The sequence below is a fragment of the Phalaenopsis equestris genome, unplaced genomic scaffold (assembly GCF_001263595.1).
Source record: "Phalaenopsis equestris unplaced genomic scaffold, ASM126359v1 Scaffold000455, whole genome shotgun sequence".
Classification (NCBI taxonomy): Eukaryota; Viridiplantae; Streptophyta; class Magnoliopsida; order Asparagales; family Orchidaceae; genus Phalaenopsis; species Phalaenopsis equestris.
In genome coordinates this window covers 312,562-336,795 of record NW_018164896.1, presented here as the reverse complement: position 1 = coordinate 336,795, position 24,234 = coordinate 312,562, and the positions used below count along the sequence as shown (strand labels likewise).

General features: G+C 33.9%; 1 protein-coding gene across 1 annotated transcript; it reads left to right on the top strand.

Annotated features, from left to right (window-relative positions):
• Nucleotides 1-21,845: 21,845 nt before the first annotated feature.
• On the top strand, nt 21,846-23,910 carry LOC110027858 (aspartate aminotransferase, cytoplasmic-like). The gene is made up of 3 exons (XM_020729472.1): nt 21,846-21,986; nt 22,583-22,704; nt 23,783-23,910. The coding sequence occupies exons 1-3, from the start codon at nt 21,948-21,950 to the stop codon at nt 23,883-23,885; spliced, it is 264 nt and encodes an 87-aa protein (XP_020585131.1). The 5' UTR covers nt 21,846-21,947; the 3' UTR covers nt 23,886-23,910.
• The last annotated feature ends 324 nt before the right edge of the window (nt 23,911-24,234 follow it).

The following is a 24,234-nucleotide window of genomic DNA, read 5'->3' as shown; positions in this document are numbered from 1 at the left end:
GTTTGATTGTCATCAAAGTTTCTTAGTACATAATCGCCCATTTTAGAGGAATAAAGATGATTTTTTTTTTCAGAAATAGAGTTAAAAGATCAAGTTCATCTCCCATAATTAATGGAAGTGTAGATGGTCATTGAAGTTTCGAAGATCACTGAGATGATATAATTAGTCTCAAAACGTCTTTCATATTATGATGTTACATATAATTAGATGAAACACAATATTTTTTGAGATTTTCTGTAAATAAAAATTTCACACGAACTCCTGATGTGAAGGAAAACAAACTTATAATTGTGGTGTTTGTTTTAGATGAAAAACACACGCATATGATGAAATTATCTATTACTACTACTAAATGAAGTAGTTTAGTTGCAATATCCAGGCTATGTTGAACGCAATGTCAACATGTTTTACTGTGAGTGGTTTGATCTTGTTCCTAGTCGAGGAACTCAAAAACTCGGCCTCTACGATATTACCGAAGCTAAGATGAACAAAAGATATACAAGGTATGACCCATTTATTCTTACAAGCAAACTAGTCAGGTTTATTATGTTCGATATCTTAGACAAGCAAGGGATAAATTTGATTGGGCTATTGTCTTGAAGAATAAACTATGAAAAATTGTTAAGATGTAGAATGTTATAGAACATATTCCCTAAGAGTCAGTTATATCTAATTTTCAAATTCACCTTAGCTCAATCAATGAGGAGTTACTCCTAGAGGATACCACAGAAATTTATGAAGAAGTCCATTTAGATATGGATGAAAATAATGATGAGATTGGCGAAGAAATTTTAAGTTCTTCAACATCTGGATCATCCAATGAAACAAATTAAAAAAATATATGTATACTTAGATGATTAATTTATGCAACTTCTTGCATTTACTTTCGCTTCTTACAGTGTATTTGTCATGCTTAATTTTATTGACTGTATGCATAAACACAACATGTTTCACTTTTCTATTTTTACTTCTCTATCTTATATCACATACTAATCCTGCATATTAATTCTATATGTTTTCATGTTGCAGATGGTAGGTTCTCAGTTTCCTGAGGGACCTCGTGTTTAGAGGACTTTGGGGAACACGTATCATAGGCTGAAGAAAGTCGCCATTTCCGATGACAGGTGCGACAGTCATGCAACCACTCTGGTGATCCTTTTTATTACCCCTCCTGTCGCACCAAGTCCCTCGCTAGCACCACCTCCCACTCCACCTTATTTCTACCCATCATCCTCATCCGATGAGCCATGCTCCTCAACTCCAGCTCTTGAGATGGCTAACACCGCCGGTAGAGTCTATATTAAGCCAAAGGGTGACTCGTAAGTCGACTTTCTTTTTTACAGTATAGTAAATTCAACTTTTCATTCAATTTTATAATGTATCTAATGGATCATTTGCAGGTTCTGCCCCTCCATGTCACCCGTGAAGTGGATCATGGAGATCATCCAAAGCAAACATGATCAGTCATATCTCTCATGGAAACATATCCTGATTGCCACTCAAGATATGTATTTTAGGGAGTTAAAGGTATGATATTTAAATTTGAAATAGAAATTTAATTTCTACCTATTTTATATGCTAATTATGCTTAAATAGTTTCTAAATTGTAGGGGTCATTTTACTGGTTGCCAGAACAACACCAGCAAATTCGATAATTTTTTCAAGTTTGTGTCAGGTATAGGCTCGGGGATATGCTCATGAAGACACATAAGAAGGGGCAGAGGCCCTCGTGGGTTGGGGAGGAAATATAGATCGAGTTAAAGTGAGCATGGGCCTCTTCAAGGTACCAGAGGAAAAGACAAACAAATCAACAGAAGCAGACGACTGGGTGAGCCAAAGGGGCCTCCACATTGGAGGTTGATCCCCTACACGGAGTACTATCAGAGGCAAGTAAGATTATGTTAAAATTAAAAGGCTTAGAGATTTATGTAATTATGTGACTCATATATTTTTTTGATCATGAATACAGGCAAGGAGCTTGAAAGAGAGTCATTCTTATACATCGATGTGAGGGCACACAGTAATGGGTATCCGACTATTCTGGCCATGTTAATGTAAGTTAAAAAATTTAAGTATTTTAATATGTCAATTAAATGTTTTAAATACCAAATAATATTTAAATTTTTTTCATGCAGGAGGACTAGGAGCAACTTTGGGAGAGACTGAGAGAGATGGCCAGCCACAGCTCACCATCTGTCACCAGCGGTAGCCAGTCTACCAATGTGCAGTTCGATTATGAGTTGTGGATGCAGGCAATGAGGAAAAATAAAAGGAGAGTGTAAGTCTCGGAGCAAAGGGGATGACGTTTGAGTTTGAGTGTTTCCGAGCAGCTATGGGTGGCTCTAGATCATTAAAGGCTTAACAAGGGGAGCTTGCTAGTTGTGTGAAGATGACGAATGAAGAGCTTCGACAGGTGCGTGAAGGCCAATAGCTTGTTGCAGATAGCCAGACATGCATCACAGAGTTTTGATCGCCAGAGCAAGCAACACATGCGTCTTGTCGAGAAGGAGGAGACTCAAGATGATGATGAGGATGAAGATTAGGTTTTTTTTTGTGCTCAATGATGTTTCCCCGACATAGTGACTGACTTTATGTTTTTTTTTCATCTATGTATAGTATGGATTTTCAGTTTCTTCTGTTGTGAATTCTGATTACTTTGATATGTTTATATTTAATCATATTTGATATCATCATGTGCATGTTGGAGATTTCTTTTATGAGTTATGATAATAGATAAATATCATATTAGATTGATTGTGTTTATTTTTTGAAGGTACTTAGAAATTTAATCATTTTGCTGTATTTTTTTACTCTTACAAGTTACTGTAAAAAAATTCTGACACTGAAACCTACAACCAACCAATGATATCACTAAAGCTGACGCTGAAGCGTCAGCTCTGTTCAATGCTATTGCGTTATTATGCCAAAGTCGCTTGCATGTTCGACTGTATTTTCAAAGACAAAAAATTATGACACTGAAACCTACAACCAACCAATGATATCACGAAAGCTGATGCTGAAGCGTCGGCTCTGTTCAATGCTATTGCGTTATTATGACAAAGTCGCTTGCATGTTCGACTGTATTTTCAAAGACGACTGTTTTTGATGCTAATGTCGATGCATATTAAAATTTGATGCTAATGTCGATGCAAAATAAACTAGCCACATCCATTTTAACATCAGAAAAAAACCGATGCTATTCCGATGCTTATTTGAATTAGCATCCAAATGTTTGATGCTAATTGAGCTTTTTCTCGTAGTATATACAAGATATTTTCATCCTAAGAAAGTGGTAACACGACAGTGTGTTTGATTCAAGTGAGAGCAATGACTGATGAAACAATATAGACAATGAAAAAGTTCAATAGGATAAACATTGCATTCTGAAGGAAACAAGTAAATGATTTGTTATATTGGAAAAAGTTATATTTGCCACTACAAGGTATCACTAAGAAGCTTTAGTCTATGACTAACATGCTTTCAAACATATGCTTCATCATTTGGATGTTTCACATATGCTATGATTTGTATCATACTAGATAATGCATATGCGGTGGTAGTGATCAATATGTACATGTGAAATCCAAGCATCTATCATTGATAGAGAGTGAAGTGGGTTCTCAAGTATTTGATTGAAACAATCAATGTGACACTTCCTTATAGAAGTGTAGAGATCAATTTACAGAAATTAATATATTTAGATCTAATAGGAGATTTGTAGAATTCTGCGGACATGTTGACGAAGGTGGTGACTATCGAGAAACTAAAGTTATGTTTGACTTTAGTTGGAGCCCATAAAGGTAATAGAGACTAGGGGTAAACCACACCACAGTTTGTGACTATGAATATTGTACATATTGAGGTGAAGATCTAGTGGACAGGTGTTGGGTGCTTTCAGTCTCCACTATGAAATTCAGAAATACACATAATATTCACTCAGTCTCCTCTCTACAATCAGGTAGCGGCGCAGGGCCTATAGACCTCAGAGTTGGAACTTATACGGCTTTACTCCAACCCTTTCTCCTGATATCATAATCAAAAGGCATGTTGAAATCTCCTCCCCGAACATTTTCTTCTTCACGAGAAATAGGTCAAGAAACCACACACAAAAGATTGTGACTTTATCGCTCGGAATGAAGGCTTTAAGCCGAATTGGAGAGCCAGCTACAACTAGCATACCCACGTCTCTTCTGAGTGCTGGAGTGTCATGCTCTCTGCAACCAGGTAGCGGCGCAGGGCCTATAGACCTCAGAGTGGGTGCGACACTCGTGCCTCGTGTGCACAGACATGAGTGTGTCGTGCTTGAAACCTTTCTTGCTTGCCTGACTTCCTTGGGCCGTGAGTGCTCTTCTAGGCTCTACATCTAAACATTGTGCTGTTTGTATGTCACCTCAATTTAATTTTTAAATTTTAGTTTTAAAACTTATTCTAACAAAAATTAAAGTAGATGTTATTACCAAAATTTTTACGAGATAAATCCCATGATTAAAATGCCAAATATAGTCTTTAATAAATATCTAAAATTTAAAAGCTACCGGTTGAGAAATGACGAGTCCCTTGCAGTACTCTACTTGGTCAGTTCTCGAACAGATTTTAATGGCCATGTCCCCAAAGCGATAGGTCACACTCATTAGTTTTTAAAACTTTTTAACCATTAAATGTTTAAGAATGTTCATCATAGATTTAATCTTCTTAAATTCTTAACATTTTAATGCAATAAATTAATTTCTGAATCATTGGTTGTTATCGAGTCAGCAATATCACTACTCATTATGAGTAATGCAATCAACTGTGGACAACTTTTTATCATTGCATCATTTTGTTGATTTTAGACGCTTTCAACTTTAAGTATTATATGTTTTATGAAATTCATGAATTCTCATTACAGAAATTGTTATTTTTCAAATGCCATTAAAAAAAATTCATGCTCTCTTGAAAATTAGCTTTGAGGGCAACAAATCTCATGTCTATTTTTACACATATTTAACATGAATGATAAAACTTCCTATGGTCATCCTAGCCACATTTACTGAGACCACACTCGAATTGAAGCATCGAAAAATTATATCAAAATGTCAAATCTTATGAAATAAGGCTAAAAGAAAAAAACACCAAATGAGAGCTCAAGTAAATCCAGACAAAAGGCAAGAAACAATTCAATCTACAAGGAAAAACAACAAGAGTCAGAAGAAAGAAAAGTTTGTAGAATGTGAGGTAAAGTGAGTGAAGATTTCACGAGAGAAAGTAGAAGGAGCGACCACAATTTTTCAGGGCAGGTAATTGTGTCTCGCCACGGTTGGATATCCCCATTATTTGAATAAAAAATAGTGATAAAAATGTATGATTGAGTCTTAAGTATTATAGTATCATGATATGAGTCCATAGAAAAGAACTATATAAAAAAAATGTGATGGAAGAACAATAGAACCATAAGCCTAATGACCTGAGATTCAAGTGTGTTAACTATGTCAAAGTTGTGCAAAACTGACAAAAAATAGGCAATCAGAGAAGTCCAACTGAGTTTCATAAAATGAAATGTATCACTGCAATTTAAAATGAGGAATTAAAGCAGCGAGGTGGTGACACAATGATAGAACAATGAATACTGAGTGGACAACAATCCAACAATACCAAATTTATCAAAAGAAGCTAAATTCGTCAATGAGAAAAGAGTGGGCTTCTATCCAGCTATAGCTAAATAGCCACTGTAAGCAAATTTGTTCATGTAATGTAACGAAAATACATGAATTAACTCAAAAAACCTGTTGTATAAGAACCAGAAAGAAAGTTGAGGGGAAAGCTTAGCAAACCACTAAATTGTCATTTGAAAGAAAAATATACAGCTTTATAGTTTACAGACTATATTTCATTTGCATCTCATTGAAAAAATTTTAGTTCTACATCATTTATTAAATTTTCTTATAGAATTTTTTTATTGGATATCTTATTTTGTGTTTAGTTAAATACTACATAACGCACTAGCCCAAGAAAACTCATTCATTTGTCACACTTGAGAACCTGATACTTGTTCATGATTGAGTGTTATGCAAGAAAGAAAGGAAAAAAAGAGGCTCAATAAATGAATTTCTTAAAGTTGTCCCAGTGCTATAATGAAAATTCCTTCTGGAATCCTTTCATAAAAAGTAAAAAAGACCGGTCTACATATAAATAATTCATTAAAATCTTGAATTTTTACCGGAAACCTTCAAGTTCAACTCATTGAGCTTCCAACAAAATTGAACAGCTAACAATTTTCTTTTGATACTTGGTCAGGATTGAGTGTTGCCAGAATATATATTACATTATATAATGAAAATGCATGGTTGTGGTGGTATCCTTCAAAATGATAAAATAAACTTAATTATTGCTTTTGCAGGTCCCCTTTACCTGTCTGCCGCTTTATATGATGCACATGCTGTCATCAAGTATAATTTATTATTAGCTAAAGCATTAATATTGAAAGATATTTAGATTGAAGTAGACTCTCGGTTAGCACTAACACAATATTAAAAATTCTCTCTTTAAAGCTATTAATGCTAATTTGTTTTTACAGCTTAAGTTAAACTATATATTATGCTGTTTTAATTATAGGATTACTCACATCTATAGAGAAGGTAATCCTTGTGCTTATTGAGTGGCTAAGGTTGGCGACAATTTAGATGAATTCAGAGAATTTTTCTATACTAGCATCCCTAAATATTTAGGAGGATTAATTAACCTTGAAAAAAGTGGGTCTCCTTTATGTTAGAAACTCATATTAGTTTGTGGGTACTTAGATACAAGGAAAAGAATTTAGCTAAGGAAGGTCATGGTGGCTTTAAACCTCATTCTGCTCACTTGTCTATTCAAGATTTTAATATGAAACTGGAAGATTAATTTAAGTTTCCTTGTCATGCCTGTTTTAGCAGTCCTCTCATTTTTGAGCTATTGAGCAGTGGTTATTTTTTGTCATTTTCATTATGAAAGTTTAGCAATAATCATAGTTACTGCAATCTTATTCAAATATTGTTATCTAAATATTTTGAGTCATTGTCCTAAGTGACAATATTTTGAGCAAATAAGCTGAATGCCTTTTCCTTTGCTTTCATTCCAATAAATAGTTGTTTGTACAATCTATTTTAGATACATAATATTCAGTATAATTTAAATTAAGTAACTTAATTAATACATATTCATAATCTAAATATTCAGCTAAAAGGAAAGAATCCGTGCAAATATAATATTTCCCTCTTTGCGGTATTGCGAAGAAGGAAACTCGTTATTCTGTCTGATTTCTTTTATTCTTGATTGATATTCCCCTTCATATTGATGCTGGCCGGTTAAGAAGCATTAATTTGCTGACAAGAAACTGATGACGCTGTCGAGAAAGAGCTTTAGTAAATATATCAGCCGTTTGAAGATCGTTAGTGATATGAGGAAGAGATATAACACCCTCCTCATAGGCTTCTCGAATGGAATGACAATCTACTTTAATATGTTTCGTGCGTTCATGAAAGACGGGATTAGCAGCAATCTGGATAACACTAGTATTATTTGCATGAAGAGAAGTAGACTCAAGCTCAGCCAACACACCACGAAGCCAAATAATTTCAGAACAAGCAGAGGACATAGCGCGAAATTCTGATTCAGTAGATGGCTTAGACACTCGATCTTGTTTCTTCCTCTTCCAAGAGATTAAAGAGTTGTCGAGAAACATGCACCATCTAGCAATAGATCGGCGTGTATCAGAAAAACCAGCCCAATCAGCATCACTATAGGATTTTAAGGTGATAGGAAACTTTGTAGAAAAGATCAAACCATGATGAGAAGTACATTTCAAATATCGATTAATACGTCGAAACAACTAAATGAAGATGTGTAGGTACTTGCATAAATCGACTAACTTGTTGCACAACAAATGAAATATCAGGACGCGTAATAGTCAGATAATTGAGATTGCCAACCAGTTGTCTATATAGAGATGGTTCAGATAGAAAGTCACCATTGTTCTGTTGATATTTGACATTTACTTCTAAAGGGGTATCAGTGGAGCAACCATCTTGAAGACCAGCCAAAACAATGAGTCCCTTCGTATAGTTGTGCTGATGAAGAAAAATACCAGCGGCAGAAGAGTGAACCTCGAGTCCTAAGAAATAAGTTAATGACCCTAAATCTTTCATATGAAAAGAACCCTGAAGACATTTCTGTAGCGGAGACAACTATTGATTATCAGATCCTGTGATGACAATATCATCAACATATACTAATAACAAAACAGTTCACTTGTCAGTCTTGTAAAGAAATAATGATGAATCATACTGACTTTGAATAAAAGAGAAGCTAAGAAGAGTATTGCGAAACTTTTCAAACCAGGCCCGTGGAGCTTGTTTCAAATTGTATAGGGACCGTTTGAGCTTACAAACATCATGTGAAGGTGTAGAAAATAAGCCTGGATGAGAAGTCATATAGATGTCTTTTTTGAGATCCCCAAGTAAGAATGCATTCTTAACATCCGTCTGCTTTAAGAATCAGTCTTTAGATGCAGCAATAGATAACACCAGTCGGACAGTTGTCATCTTAGTCACAGGTTTAAATGTTTCGTCATAATCAATCCTGTATTCCTGTCGATTGCCAAGAGCTACCAATCTTGCTTTATATCGATCAAGAGAGCCATCAGATCGAAGTTTAAGAGAATAAACCCATTTACATCCAATGGGTTTGACACCTGTAAGACATGAAACAATATCACAAGTGTGATTGTCTTGAAGTGCATGAAGTTCCTCTTTCATGACTTTGTCCCAGCAAGTCTGTTAAGTTTGTTTAGCAGCTTGAAAGTAAGAGGTAGAAACAATAGTATTAGTTAAAATTGTAGAATACCCATATCTATCTGGAGGACGGATACGTCGGGTTGATCGTCGAATACTTATTGGAGCAATTTCTGGATCAGGGTCGGGAGGATTGAAGGTGAAGGGGGCAGGCGTCGTGTGTAGACAATGTCTGGCTTGAACCGTTTATCAGCAGAAGAATTATCAAATTGTGGAAGTATAACTGTATCTGATGTGTACACATGATGCTGAAAGTAATATTTATATTCAAAGAAAATCATATTTCAAAAAATATGCTATCGACTATTAATCGAATCATAACACACAAAACCTTTATGATTGGGACTGTATCCCATAAAGACACATCGTACTGATTGAGCTGTCAATTTATGACGTTCATGAGCAGGAAGATGAACAAAGCAAATACATCTGAAAGTATATAGCATATGATAATTAGGGTGTTCATCAAAAACTCGATAGTAGGGAGACTCATATTTCAATTATTGAGATGGTAAGTGATTAATGAGATAAATTGCAGTAGATAAAACTTCAGTCCAAAATCTAGCTGGAACAGAAATGGGAAAGAGGATGTGGATAAAAAAGATGTATTTTCATTTGCTGAATGCAAATGAAAATATTTGGAGCAAATAAGCTGAATGCATTTTCATTTGCTTTCATTCCAATAAATAGTTGTTTGTACAATCTATTTTAGGTACATAATATTCAGTATAATCTAAATTAAATAACTTAATTAATACATATTCATAATCTAAATATTCAGGCAAAAGGAAAGAATCTGTGCAGATATAATATTTCTTTTTTTGCGATATTACGAAGAAGAAAACTCTTTATTCTATCTGATTTCTTTTATTCCTGATTAATACTAAGTATCTTTTAGCCTAAAGCAAGTTACATGACACCAAAGAAATGTTTAAGTTGTATCTTTCTAATTACATTTACAAGCAAATACATCTGAAAGTATATAACATATGATAATTAGGGTGTTCATCAAAAACTCGATAGTAGGGAGACTCATGTTTCAATTATTGAGATGGTAAGTGATTAATGAGATAAATTGCAGTAGATAAAACTTCAGTCCAAAATCTAGCTGGAACAGAAATGGGAAAGAGGATGTGGATAAAAAAGATGTATTTTCATTGGTATCCAATAGATGTCAATTTTTTGTTTAGCAACTCCATTTTGCTGCGGTGTATAGAGACATGAAAGTTGTGAAACAATCCTTTTGTTCTGGAGAAATACTTGAAACTCATGAGACATGTATTCACCGCCATTGTTAGATCGTAAGGTTTTAATGCGAGCGAAAAAAATTAGTTTCAACATATGCTAAAAATGTTTGAAATACAGTAAATACTTTTGTTTTGGCACACAACAAATAGATCCAAGTAAATCGACTGTAATCATAAAAAAAAGTCACAAAATATATATATTGAGCATGTCAAATAACTTGTGTAATTTCCCAAATATCACTATGAATAATGTCAAAACATGTATTTGCACGACTGTCTGAAATAGAAAAATGTAATGTCTTGTTTTTCCAAGTTTACAAACAGAACACTCAATTACTAAATTCTTATCTGTAGAACGAAAAACACCACTTTTATGTAAATGTTTCAACACCATATCATTTGGATGGCCTAGTTTTTATGCTAGATGTCTGCCTTATTCTCAACAACTGAAAATGCTAATGAAATATTCTGAGGAACAGTAAATTGTAATGGAAATAGTCTGCCCATTTTAGACTTCTTTGTTATCACCTTCCCCGACACCTTATCCTGCACAATACAACCATCACGAGAAAAATGTACTTCACAATTATTATCCAAAATTTGACCAACAAAGAGTAAGTTAGTAGATAATTTAGGAGAAACCAAAACATGTTTGAAGGATGAGTTAATATCACAAACTGTCGTAATTAAAATATTATTTCCATTAGCAACCTGAATATGTTGAGTACCAGTATATGGTTGTTGGTTATGCAATAGCTCAAAGATCGGATGATTTGTGGCGCCTGAATCAACAAACCAAGGAGAAATAACCGAAGAAATAGTTTTACCTTTCCTTCGAAGACCGAGAGCAGAAAATGCAGAGAGAATCATTTGTTAAACCATATAGGGTGTGACAGTTGATTGATTATTGTCAGCAACAGTAGAAGTCGATGCAGGATTGTCGGATATCGTGGCATGAAGTGCTTGTGGTTTGCGATTTTGGGATCGTGTCGGGCACTCCATAAGAGTATGTCCCTTTTTCTTGCAGTAATTATATACCTTATTTTCACAATTCCATGCAATATGACCAAATTTCTTGCAGTTGTGGCATTGCACTGGCTCCTTCCCTTTAGTCTTAGTAGCATATACCACATTAATTATTTCTGATGATCCACATGTTGTACTAATAGTAGCTTGTGTCGTCAATCTTTGTTCTTCGCGCAGTAATTGCCCAAAACAAACATCCCAACACGGAACCGGATCTCTGTTTAGCAACCCAGCTCGAGCAGTTTCAAATTCAGGTCTCAGTTTCATTAAAAACTGATTAAGACGACTTTCTTCATGAATAACTTGAAGACTAGCTAAGTTCTCCTTTGACACTTTAGCATAGATAATACCACTATATTCACTCCATAAATTTAAAAAACTAGAATAATATTGTTCGATTGAAAGATTACCCTGACTATAATTACTCATGTCAAGTTCCAATTGGAAGCGTTTCGCAAAATTATCTTGATTATAAACGCGCTTCAAGTATTCTCACATTTCTTTAGCTCTGCCAAAGGATCATAAATTGTTTACCATATGAGCCTCAATAGACCCCAAAATCCAGGAAACAATCCGAGCATCATTTGCTTCCCATTGATCAAGATCTTTTATCTTAGTAGGAGCTGAGAAAGATCCATCAATATGGCCTCAAAGCTCCTTCCCTTTTAAGAATATTCTGAGCTGAAATTCCGATGCAGCATAATTCTTTTCCGTAAATCTAACAGCTAAGATTTCAGAAGACATTTTAAATATATTAATCTCGATCGAAATATCCAAGATAAATAAAATTCAAATCGTTGATCTAAATCAACGTGAAAGGCTAGGGTCAAAGAGATTGAAAGCAGTGGATTGCGACAGAACGAAGTGGAACGTCCAGATTGCGGAAGTAGCGAACGAGCGAGCGGATCGCAATAGATCGTGGCAGGAGCGAGCGAGTGGATGGACCGAGTGAATCGCGACAAGAGCGAACGAGCATATCGCGACAGAACGAGCGACGATCACGACAGATCTTGGAGCGAGCGAGCGAATCGCGGCAGAACGAAGTATCAGAAGATGCCAGACGAAGAAGATGTCGCACCAGAGAAGTTGTTGTTGAGCACAACACCAGAGGTTCGATCGAAGGGAGTTGATCGGCTTGAAGCAGCGACAGAACTCAAACAAAGCGGAAGAAGACACTGCAGAACTCAAAGACAAGAACGAGCGCTCCGGTGAGGAAGCAGTCGAAGATGCTGGCCCAAGATAACAAAAGTTAAAATTTCAAGGATTTAGACTCTGATACCATGACAATATTTTGAGAAAATGGGCTGAATGCATTTTCATTTGCTTTCATTCCAATAAATAGTTGTTTGTACAATCTATTTTAGGTACATAATATTCAGCATAATCTAAATTAATTAACTTAATTAATACATATTCATATTCTAAATATTAAGGTAAAAGGAAAGAATCCGTGCAAATATAATATTTCTCTCTTTGCGGTATTACGAAGAAGAAAACTCTTTATTCTATCTGATTTCTTTTATTCTTGATTAATACTAAGTATCTTTTCACCTAAAGCAAGTTATATGACACCAAGGAAATGTTTAAGTTGTATCTTTCTAATTACATTTACTTTGGAATGTTTTCATGTGGTATGTTTTGTCATTTCTTATATTGGATCATTATCTACTTTTGGGGTTATAAGCATATCTGCTCCCTTTGGTTGATGTGTACCATCCTTAGATTAAATGTGAATAATCTTGGAGATTTTTGGTATTTCTTTACTCTCTCAAGCATTATGTTAAGATCTATATTAAAATGGTATTTCATTTACATTAATACTATTCCGTACTATTTGTAGCTTGCATGATGAACATAGCTTGTTCGCAATTACTTTAAAAATAGACATGGGAAAGGCTGAAGCGGACACTTCTTGTGAGTACAAAATTTCTATAGCTAATTTTTGTTCAATATTTTGTAATAGCTGTAGATTCAAACTGCAGCATTTTTATATCGTGCTGGATCCATCTCCACGGCATCGCTTTACTCGTGTAGACTTTATATCATAATAAAATTAATTTTACTATTCTATTCTTAATTTCATGTTATGCCCCTCAAAATAAGTAAATCAATAAATATTCACGAATATAATAACTGCATAAAAAATATGAGATAAAATATCTAGATAAAATCTTCTTAATATATAGAAGATTAGTTGAAATGTCATGGAAAATTTGTTAAATACCTGTAAAATAGAAGTTAAATATAACTAAACTATTAAAAAATTTAACTAAATTATTCAAAATGTTTAAATATAAGTATTTTATTTAAAAAAAAAATCACTGAGAGTTTATACGGCTGTGAACTATGCTTGTAAAAACATGAATTTAAAAAATCCTGAGATAAATCTTATTAGAAAGATGCTGCCAAATACCATCTAAAAGAAACAGAGAGATAAGGTTCTAATAATCTCATAGAATAAAAAGAAAAGGAGAAACCGTAACTTGATACGTTAAACAGAGGTGAAAAGATAAGTTTTTTACTAAGACTGATAAAAATGAAATTTTTTTATTCTCTTTTGTAGGAAGATAAGGTTTTTCACAGATGACTTGCTTTTATTTAAGATTTTAAATAGATATTACCGTTATATCTTAAATAACGTGTATCTGCAGCTTAAAATTCTAGCTTTGCATATTATTTTAATTTCCTGTGCTCCCACTTAAAAGATAACTTTTTTATACCTCTTTTAAGCTCTATATATCATAAAACGATATATGTAAATCAGCAACATTTAACATTTTTATATTGAGGAGACCTAAGAAGTGCTGATTACTGAAAAATAACGAAAAAAAGTAATAATTAAAAATAAAAAAAATAAATTCCCTACTTAAATTTCAAGATAATAATACAATAAATATCTTGCCAGTCCAATGTAAAAATGAAAAAAAAAAAAAAAACATTTCTGTTCATGCCTAGGAAAAATTCTCAAAATCATTAAAATGAATGATCATTATATAACATAGTTAACAAAATAGAATTATGATGCAAGACTAAAACTGATCAACGCGGAAAAAGTAGAGAAAATGAGAAGAAAAAGAAAAAGTAAAAGCGAAGGAATAGAAATGTAAATCACGCTGAAGAAAGCTTTAATCGTCTTGTCACCATCTCATTTGCTTTTGCCCGCAAAACCCTCCTCCCCCCTGCTCTCTCTCTCTCTCTCTCTCTCTCTCTCTCTCTCTCTCTCTCTCTCTCTCTCTCTCTCTCTCTCTCTCTCTCTCTCTCTCTCTCTCTCTCTCTCTCTCTCTCTCTCTCTCTCTCTCTCTCTCTCTCTCTCTCTCTCTCTAAAACAGAAGAGAAGAGAACCGCAAACCATTGGTAAAACCAGCAAATATCTAAAGCCCAAAGGAGGCGCAGGAGGAAGCTCTGCAACTATCTAGTGGTTTCGAAGCTTGTGGATTCATCGAAGGCCTGTTGTGATCAAAAAGCTTTCATCAATACTGTAATGGCCTCGAAATTTCACAGTTGTTCATGGCCACCTCTCTCTCTCGCCATGCTTTTTCTTTTATTGCTTCTCTCTCTAGCAAAAGCATATGAAGAAAGATACGTTGGCGTGTTACGTGTTTTCTTTCTTTTAATATTACTATAAATATTGGGCATGGCCCACCTCTTTCCTGCCTTATCTTTCTCGCTTATTTTAGCGGTTGCTACACTCACCCTGCTGCGGTTTCCTGCCAGCTGACAGGCTTGTTGTACGGCGACAGAGCGGGTCGCGTCAGTGTGACCCCGGGGCCCTGGATAGGTTCACATGACACCGCTATTGCATCCCCTGCTTCCCTTCAAACACCGAACTCCAAACACTGTTAGCCAACCAGACTCGCTAAGGTCCACGCGATCAAGAAGCGGGACCCATCCGTTATTCATTCCTCCTTGGTTCGATTCATGTTTCGAAATGTTGCAGGGGGGCTGTGTAATGAATACTGCCTCCTTCTTCTTCTTGAACAGAATGATTGCACCAAAGAGCTTTTTGTTAATCAAATTCATTCCCGGGCTTATCATAATTGGGAAGAAAGTGAAATAATAGAAACGTTTAATTCCTTCAATCAAAAATAGAATGTTGGATTAGACTTGAGATGTCAAATCAAATCTTATTTTTGGTACTTACATCCTCATACATGTTACCCTACACAATCGTTGAGCTCGCATATCTGCCTTAAAAAATAGATTAGGCTCAATAGCTTATTTTCTAAAAATATTTGTGGATAAAAAAGATGAATAAAATATGAGAGGATAGTTTTTATTTAATCTTGACATGGGGTGACTAAGGGTCTGTTTGGCGCAGCTATTGATTATTTATAATCTGGTGATGAATAATCTGTCTTGCTGTTTGGGGCAGCTTATTCAGAATAGTTTATTGGTGGTAAAATGACATTCCTATCACAAAAAATATTTATTACTTTTTTATCCCACATTACGGACGATCCCCCTTCAACAGCTTTAGACATGATCAAACTATAGGCAACAAATGATAATAAACACTTATTTATTTTGAATCTAAATAGAACTGTTGAACAACATGTTTTCATGCTTCCACCCTTTTCATGTATACTAAAAACTGAATGTCATTTAAAAGTCTAATCTAAAATGAGGTTCGATCATGTACAAAGAACCATTCAATGAATTTGCACCAATACATAAAACAGTTTGGTTATTTACTAACAAAAACAGATATATATATATAAGGACACAAATAAATTATGTGGTTCGGTCAATGACCTACATCCATAGTAAGACATCAAAAATATTTATTATGCAATTATATCAGGTTACATAAAACCATCTTAAGGGAGAACAATACAACTTGCAATTCACCCTACCATTTCTCCCTTTTGTGATAATAGAAGTTTATAGAAAAAAAAATAAAAAATGGAACATGTTTTCATTCTTTCACCATTTTGATATTTGCTAAAAACTGAATGGAACATACCAAATTTTTAAATGTGAATGGATCATACCATATTTGCAAAAAATAGAATGGTGAATGGATCACAGAAAAATCGAAAAACCCAACAACAGTTCGCAGCTTTGCTTAACACCATTAATATTCAGCTCCCAACCATTGGTGAAAGCCTTTAGCACCAAAATAAATTTTATACCTCTAGATACAACCATCAAAGCTATAAATGATACCGAAACTCCACTGACAGAAAACAAGATTTTGAGTAAAGATAAATGGAACATGCTGTAATGTTTCATTCCAACCAAGAGGAATATTTGTTATATAGATACGTAAATAATGTCAAATTGTATGTACTTAACTCCCGAATTTCTAATGAACCAATCTCATACCTATGTTTCCTATAAAAAGGAAATAATCGCAGGCCATAAACATTGTCATTCTTAACATTGCTCTAATGCTATAACACTGCCCAATGCTATAACCATTGCCATTCTTAACATAAAATTATAGATAAGAGCATGGATTCATCTCATAGAAAGATCTAGAGCCCAGAAAAAATTGAAACAAAGAAACTGAAACCTTTCTGGAATGAAGAAATGAAAACCAAAATTCGTATTTGCATCTCCACGCTTTTCTTCACGCTTAGCTAGCATGGATTCCTCTCATAGAAAGTTCTAAAGCCCAGAAAAAATCGAAACCAAAATTCCTGGAACGAAGAAATTGAAACCAATATTCGGGAGTTAGCTTAAGGAAACAGAAAAAATCGAAACCAAATTTCTGCAGCGAATCCTTTGCTCTTTCGTAAAGGAAGAAAAAAAGTACAAAGCACATCGATGTTCGACCGTTCACGGCCAGCGACTATCGATCCCTCTATGAATGACAGTGAGATAAAGCATACCTTACGATCAGACAGAAAAATCGAAAGGAATCCGGGCCGATCTCCTCTAAGATAAGAAGAAATTCGATCGTAGGCACCGATCAGGGAGGGAGAACGCGAGGGAGCTCGGGGTATCTAGGAAAAATCTTTCGGCCGAGCGCTGGGACGCGGGTCGAGAGCCGCGTCGAAGACCTTAAGGAATTACTCGAAGCGGGACGCAGTGCGGTATAGTTAAGCCGCCCGAACGCCGATCCAAGCTGCCCCGAACGGGCCCTAAGTTTTTTTTAGATGTCATTGAGTCATGTGTTAGTTTATATTGAAGAAATGGTACTAGTTCTTTTACTAATTCAATTAAAGATCAATATGAAAAGTCGTTGGCTCAATCATTAATTTATGTTAAGCATTATCTAACTTGATTGTTGGCTTATTTATAGGGGCTTTGGCAAAATTAACATTAGAAGTCAATTGAGTAGCTACTTCTATAAGATCCTCTATCACCTTACTTGTCCCATCTTTTTCTAACTTTATATATTTGTTAGGCACTTGCTAAAAGGAAATTCTTTTTATTTTATCCATATATTTTGTTCACCCCTTAAGGATGTTGTTGCTGACATATCAACCCTCATTTTAGAAATCTTGCTCATTTGGTCAGCATTATTTTCTAGTATTTTTTGTAGAGCAACTCCATCGTTGTTTCTCCTACTTTTATTTCATTTTAACTCTTTACTTTTTAAACTTAACCTTGAAGGAGACAGTGTAGATGGCTGCAATGCAAGATCAGCGGTTTGACGAATTAAAATTTTTTTTACAGTGTATATAATTTAAAATCATTAGCTTCTCAAAGACAAATAAAATTTAAATTTTTATTAATTTTTTTTTATATTTTATACAAATTTTCATGAAATGAATTTTAAAGTTCCTTTTTTTTAATGAATGCTTAGTTTCTAACTCATTTTGAGCTCTATTTAGGAATTAATGCAGATGAGCTGAGCTGAGCTGAATAAGCAGTTGGCTATTTGGTCTTGAGAACGATTCATATGAGGATTATAACAAGTTTATTAAAAATCAAATAGCTTAACAAAATAAATAAATCTTAATTGTCCTATACTCAAATTTCTTATAAGCAGTTTGTTGAAAAAAATGAAGGAGTCAGGTCAAATAATGTTCTACGAGCTTGAAAATAAATATTTAAATGATACTGTTTATTGAATTGTAATCGAACTTGTGAATGAGTTTATTCATGAGCTTAAAATACTGTTCTTGGTGAACAAAAAAGAACTTAACAACAAGCTCTTTAAATTTTCTTTATTAAGTGAATAGTCATGAAAATATTCAAACTTTTTTGATTAGTTAATGAAGCAATCATGAACAAACATTAATCAAATAGAGTCATGAGTAACTCATCAAACACTAAATTCTTTTGCAGCCCTAGCTCTGCACCACTTATTCAAACCCTAGCCGCAGGAGCGGAATCAATCTTCTTTCTAAGAGGGCACACTGTCCATCTAGACCCAACGTGAGAGGAGCAAAGACAATGTAAAATAATATTTTAAGAGGGACAAAACTAACATTTCAAGAGTGAAGAAGATTCAATTGTCTTCAAAATCTAAATTTGGACCCTACATAGGTCCACCGGTAAAGAACATATAAAATTTAGAATTTAATACAACTAAATGTAAAATCATAAAGTTAACAAAGGTATATAAGTGCTGCACCACATCAGCCCACTGCCAGCTCTTGTGGCAGTAAGATAATTAGATATTTTTTTATTAAGAATTTGGCATTTACCGCCCCCCTTCAATTACCGAGAAGGCCTCTGCATTATCATTTCAGGCTTTCCTTCTTTTAGCAAAATGACAAGATAAAACAGGCTTAAAAATGCACCCCAATTTGGACTTATTATGGAATTGAAGCGATGGACCATTGGACCCCCCTATATTACATTAATCCACTGCTGACATAAAACATTATTAAAGGTAAAGTTATTTTTATAATATATGACTTTAATTTTTTGAAATATATATTGCTGATTAATAAGTTGAGAGTAAATAAAAAAAGTGTTTTTATCAAATGAGCCCTCGGAAAATTCGTGTTTATTTAACATCTATAACATCTTAAGTTTACTTTTTATATTTCTACCACCTAAAATTTTTATATCATGAATGTGGCATGTGTATGTAAATATTATAATTTTGATGTTATATGTTTAAACACATAAAAATTGAGTGATTTGTTATTAAATCTTCCCATTTATTAATGCAACAGGAGATTTTGTTCCCATGATAACGCTTGGCTAGAGTTTTTCCTTACTCTAGCTTTGCAATTCCTAGGCATTACCTTCAGGAAATACGAACGTAAAACATGTTTTTTAGATTAAAATCCATTTATTGTCCCTCTTAGCTATTGGGTTTTGTTTGGGGTAACGGTAAGGTGTCATACCCTACTTTAAGGAGTTTGGAAAAATTATTTGTTCGTACTTTTTCAAAAAATTGTGATGATGCTTTGCCACCGAATCAGACTAGATGCGGTGATTACGATAAAAGTGCAATCTTTGAAAAAAAAATTGTACTAATAATTATAATTTTTTGAATAGTAGTTTCTCTCCACAATGGTTTCTTCAAACATCTGTGACTGTTAGTCTCATGTTGTTGCCCCTTATCTCAAATGAAATGAGATGAGTTTGAATGCTAGGTTTTGCACAAGTATTTTGAGCACTTAGATTAAGGGTCCGTTTGGGGCGGTGGTGCGACACCGTACCGCAGTTTTGTTTGTCTGGGTAAATTGTGTTTCGACAACTTTCTAAAAAAGCTGCAGTTAAAATCTATGTTTTACTACCACTCATGACTCGGTATGATGACAGCTTTCTAGTTGTGTTCTAACTTTAAAAAGAAAAAAAATTTGTAATAGCCACCACAGCTTTTTGAGCATCAGATTATTATCCAGGAGCTTCACAACTGTTTTTTAATAAACTACAATTGCGCCAGACAGACCCTTAAACACTATATAGAATAACAAACTTCAAACAAATTCAAACATGTTAAATGAGGTTCAAAATGAAGTTTCAATAATAGTGTTTGAATATGAACAAATTTATATTCTAATTAAAATTGAACTTATTAAATTAATTCAAATAAGATTTGAATTATATTTGAATGCCACAATATTTGCTCAATGAATTTTCAAATTTAGTTTGATTTATTTTTTGAACTTAGGCTTTAATCATTAGCTTCAAAATAGAGGTTTAAAACTTGATTCTAATGCGAACTTCTGTTTTGAGTTAATGGTTTAACCATGAGTTTCTTTAGAAATCGCCACATTAAAAATGTAGAATTATGAATTCAGCTTATGAAAAAATTCAGTTACCAACAGCCTCTTTGCATTTTCAATTCTTAGATTGTGATAAATCATCATAAACATTTGGGTTATTTTTGACTCATCATCCTTAGGGAGGAAAGTGCAAACAACTAAATTTTATCTATTTGTTTCGTTTGAAGGAATAACTTGTTAATTGAAGGATGAAAATTATGTTATTCATGTTTCTATTTTCATGTTTTCATAAGAGTTTATGAATGGAATCATAGGGAGAATATGCATATCTGGGTAAAGGATTTGGAAGTGCTGCTGTTACGCTCCTTCCATGAAGCATCTGATGTTTTGTTTTGTTGGGTTTGGCAAGGTGTTGGAGTGAAAGCTAGTTGTGTAGTTTATCAGATATGCTTTAGTTACCATTATTTCACAATATCAGATCTGATGTTTTGTAAACAAGTTGGCATTTATAAGCATACCATGGTTTGGAATGGTGAATTTATTTTGATCTTTCCTTTGAAAGAATTGAATTTGTGTGGTGGAAGAAAGTTTAGATGTTAGATATGTAAATATATGAGAATTGTCTGTTTTGATTTGTTGATTTTAAGAGATGACTTCAGAATAGTGCTTTTTGCATACATGTCACTTCACCTTTGCATTTAAATGTGCATTCTATATTGTTTAGATGTTAAAACGTGAAATTTTCGATGTGATATGTAAGATTTGGATGGTATAAATGTAAAAATTAACATTTAGCTGTTATATATGTAAGACCTTTAGACATCCTCATGAGAATCCAAAAATCACTTTGCAAACTACAGGGAATGCGAGCAAAAACTAGCCTGAAGCACATCACCTTCTATGATTAAATTTTTTCTTTTTTATTATTATTGTAAGTCGGCCGCGGGCAAGACAAAGCTACTGTTCGGATATACTTTGAATGTCCAATTTTTTTTGTGGTATATTGTTGGATCTACTATCTGTGGAGGACACTCTATCAAATAAATATATTGTCAAGACAGTTTTGTTACAAGATCATTTTTACACAAAATAGCTTCCAGAAAAAAACAATCAGCTTATTCGTATAAGCTAGAGATCAACAACTTATCAGGATAAACCGTTTATCTGAATAATTTGAATAAGCTGCAGCCGCCCCAGACCCTACCAGCATTTTCATTTTTAAAAAGTGAAATGCATCTTTTCATTCATAGGTAAGATGGCATGTGTGTAAAAATTGAAGTTTAGGTGTTAGATATGCAAATACATAGTAATTAAGTGGTATGCCCGTAAATCTTAAATATATTGGTCAAAAGTCAAGCACGTTGCTGATAATTTATCTGTTTCTCTGGATGATACTGGTTAATCATCATGACTTAATTACTGGATATGATGATCATAAAAGCTTTTGAAACTTTCAAACTCAATGTAACTATTTATTCAAATCTTCCTATGGATTTGCAATCTTCCAATGTGGCTCCAATATTTTTTAAAGCATTATTTTGACAGCTCTCTTTATGTGATATTACATTATTAATCATTTTAAGCTGGTTATGACCAACGCTTGCATGCTTTTTATAATTTGCATGGCACGGTATTTTATTTGCTCGGTTTGCTTCTTTACTTTTGAGTGTCTTATGTAAGATCTTTTCTAGGGTTTTGCAAGTGGAAGTCTTGACGCTGATGCTCAGTCTGTTCGCATCTTTGTTGCCGATGGTGGCGAATGCCTTGCCGCTCAAAGCTATGCCAAGAACATGGGCCTGTATGGAGAACGTGTTGGCGCACTGAGCATTGTAAGAGGCTTCTTCCATCGAGAAATCGATTGGATTGTTGATTGTTTACCTTGAAAGTGCTATTGTGCTATTTCTAACTCCTATATGCTAAATTTTGCATCTTTGTGAATATGCAAATGTACAATACCACATCTTTTCAAATTATAAGGAGAAACATCAAATCCGTGCTCACTCGACAACGCACACATGCACACCTTTTGTATTGCCTGTTTCAACGACACCAGTATGGTATAATTGCTATTTGCTTGAAGGGATATTTAAATACATAGCACACAATTCTCATTTCTTTACCTATGTCACACCTAAACTTTCATATTTACACACAGGTGTCTTTAATATCACATCAAAAATTCTACTATTACAACTTTTTAAAAGTTAAATACACATTTTCATGCATGAGTATAAAACACCAAAGTGCCATGTATGTAAATTTTGAAGTTTAGGTGTGAGATATGTAAGTACAAGAATTGTTTGCTATGTATGTAAATTACCCTTGCCATTAATGTGCTTGGGTGATTCTGTAAAACTGAGAAATTGAGAGTTGGAAACTTTCCCGTTTGTGTGTTTACGTCAAGCTTCCATTTTTTTCCTTGCAGGTGTGCAAATCTTCTGATGTGGCAGTCAGAGTTGAGAGTCAGGTGAAACTTGTAATCAGGCCTATGTATTCAAACCCTCCTATACATGGTGCATCTATAGTGGCGACAATTCTGAAAAACAGGTAAAGGATCTTCTTCAATTATCGCACTGGTGTGATTTGGGTTTGAAAGTTGGATATCTTTTGCAGCTCTTATTTATTTTGGGTGTATTGAAGGAAACTGACCCAAATTAATCTAATTTTTTATTTTTTGATAATTGTGCCTGCATAAATGCCTTGTGAATAAACAAAAAAATGACATTTTATTAGTAGCGTGAATGAGGTTAAACATATGCTGTCAAACAAATTTGTGAGAATGACTGAACTGCTTTTACTTTTAGTTGAAGCATGCATAAGACTAATTTCTTGAACCTAAAAACTTAATACTCTGACTCGTATGTAGTATAAGAATAGGCTACGATTTTGAACCAGATTTAAGCTTTGTTTGTTTGGGTTTCTTTTCTAAAAATTTGCTTAAAAACTGTGATTTATATTAGAAAAAGTGTTTTAAACGTATGAAGAACTCACAATTTAGGTTTCATTTGGTGGAGCTTCGGTTTTTACAAAACTTTGTTCAAAATGTGGTTTTTAAAAAACCGCATTTTAAAGCTATTGGTAAATAGCAGCTCGATATGAAAACAAATAATTTTTTTAAAAACGTTTTTATAAAAGAATCACAACCAAACAAACAAAAAATAAATGACTTTCTAACTCTCTGTAGGACAGAAAGCACTAAAAAAACTCTTCTAATCGAGACCTTAGAATAATTACAAAATGGTGTTTTGTTAAAGCACTTCTAGAAAAGTATTATAGCCCAACCATTTACAATATATATATATATTTCAATTTTCTAAGATGACAAAAGCTATCAAAATGCTAATTCAAACAAAGCCTTAGTGTCCGAGCCCACTTTCAAGGAAAAAGCTTATAGCTTGAGTGAAATGGAGAGGCCAAATACGCAAAGAAAGAACAATAGTATTATTTTTATGCGTTCTTACTGTTTTATAATATAATAAAACACATATAGTATTTTCTCAATGCCTTCTTTTTTTTAATTTTCGTTTGATATCTTTAGTAGCATTTATTTCTTCTTCCTGCATCCCCCTTGAATCTCTTATATTAACTTTAGCAAATATGCAATTTTGGCTTTGAACTTTTTCAGTGAGATGTACAATGAATGGATGGTTGAGTTGAAAATGATGGCTGATCGTATAATCAGCATGCGTAAACAGCTGTTTGACACCCTGCATGAACGAGGTAAATAAAATTCTTTCCCTTTTTTGCTGACAGAAATCTGCATGAACGAGGTAAATAAAATTCTTTCCCTTTTTTGCTGACAGAAATCTGCATGAACGAGGTAAATAAAATTCTTTCCCTTTTTTGCTGATAGAAATCATGTTTGAAGCAATTTTTATTATGTTCTTTCGTGTGATTGGGACCCAAAGGAATGCAAATTATTTAAGTGGGTGGACCATCTAGCATATTTATTTTAAACTGTTCTTTCATTTGACAATGTAACAAGTAATGATTAAGCAGAAACAATCGAGGAGGTGACTCCTATAATCACTTCATTTGAGAAGAAAGAGGCGAGGTGCTCATCTTTGTCACATAAAA

What these genes read in the sequence shown, in the direction of transcription:
- LOC110027858 (XM_020729472.1), top strand. Translation starts at nt 21,948, where the DNA reads ATGGGCCTGTATGGAGAACGTGTTGGCGCACTGAGCATT. An exon ending in GTGTTGGCGCACTGAGCATT is followed by an intron (nt 21,987 to 22,582) that starts GTAAGAGGCTTC and finishes TTTTCCTTGCAG; the next exon opens with GTGTGCAAATCTTCTGATGT. An exon ending in GCGACAATTCTGAAAAACAG is followed by an intron (nt 22,705 to 23,782) that starts GTAAAGGATCTT and finishes GAACTTTTTCAG; the next exon opens with TGAGATGTACAATGAATGGA.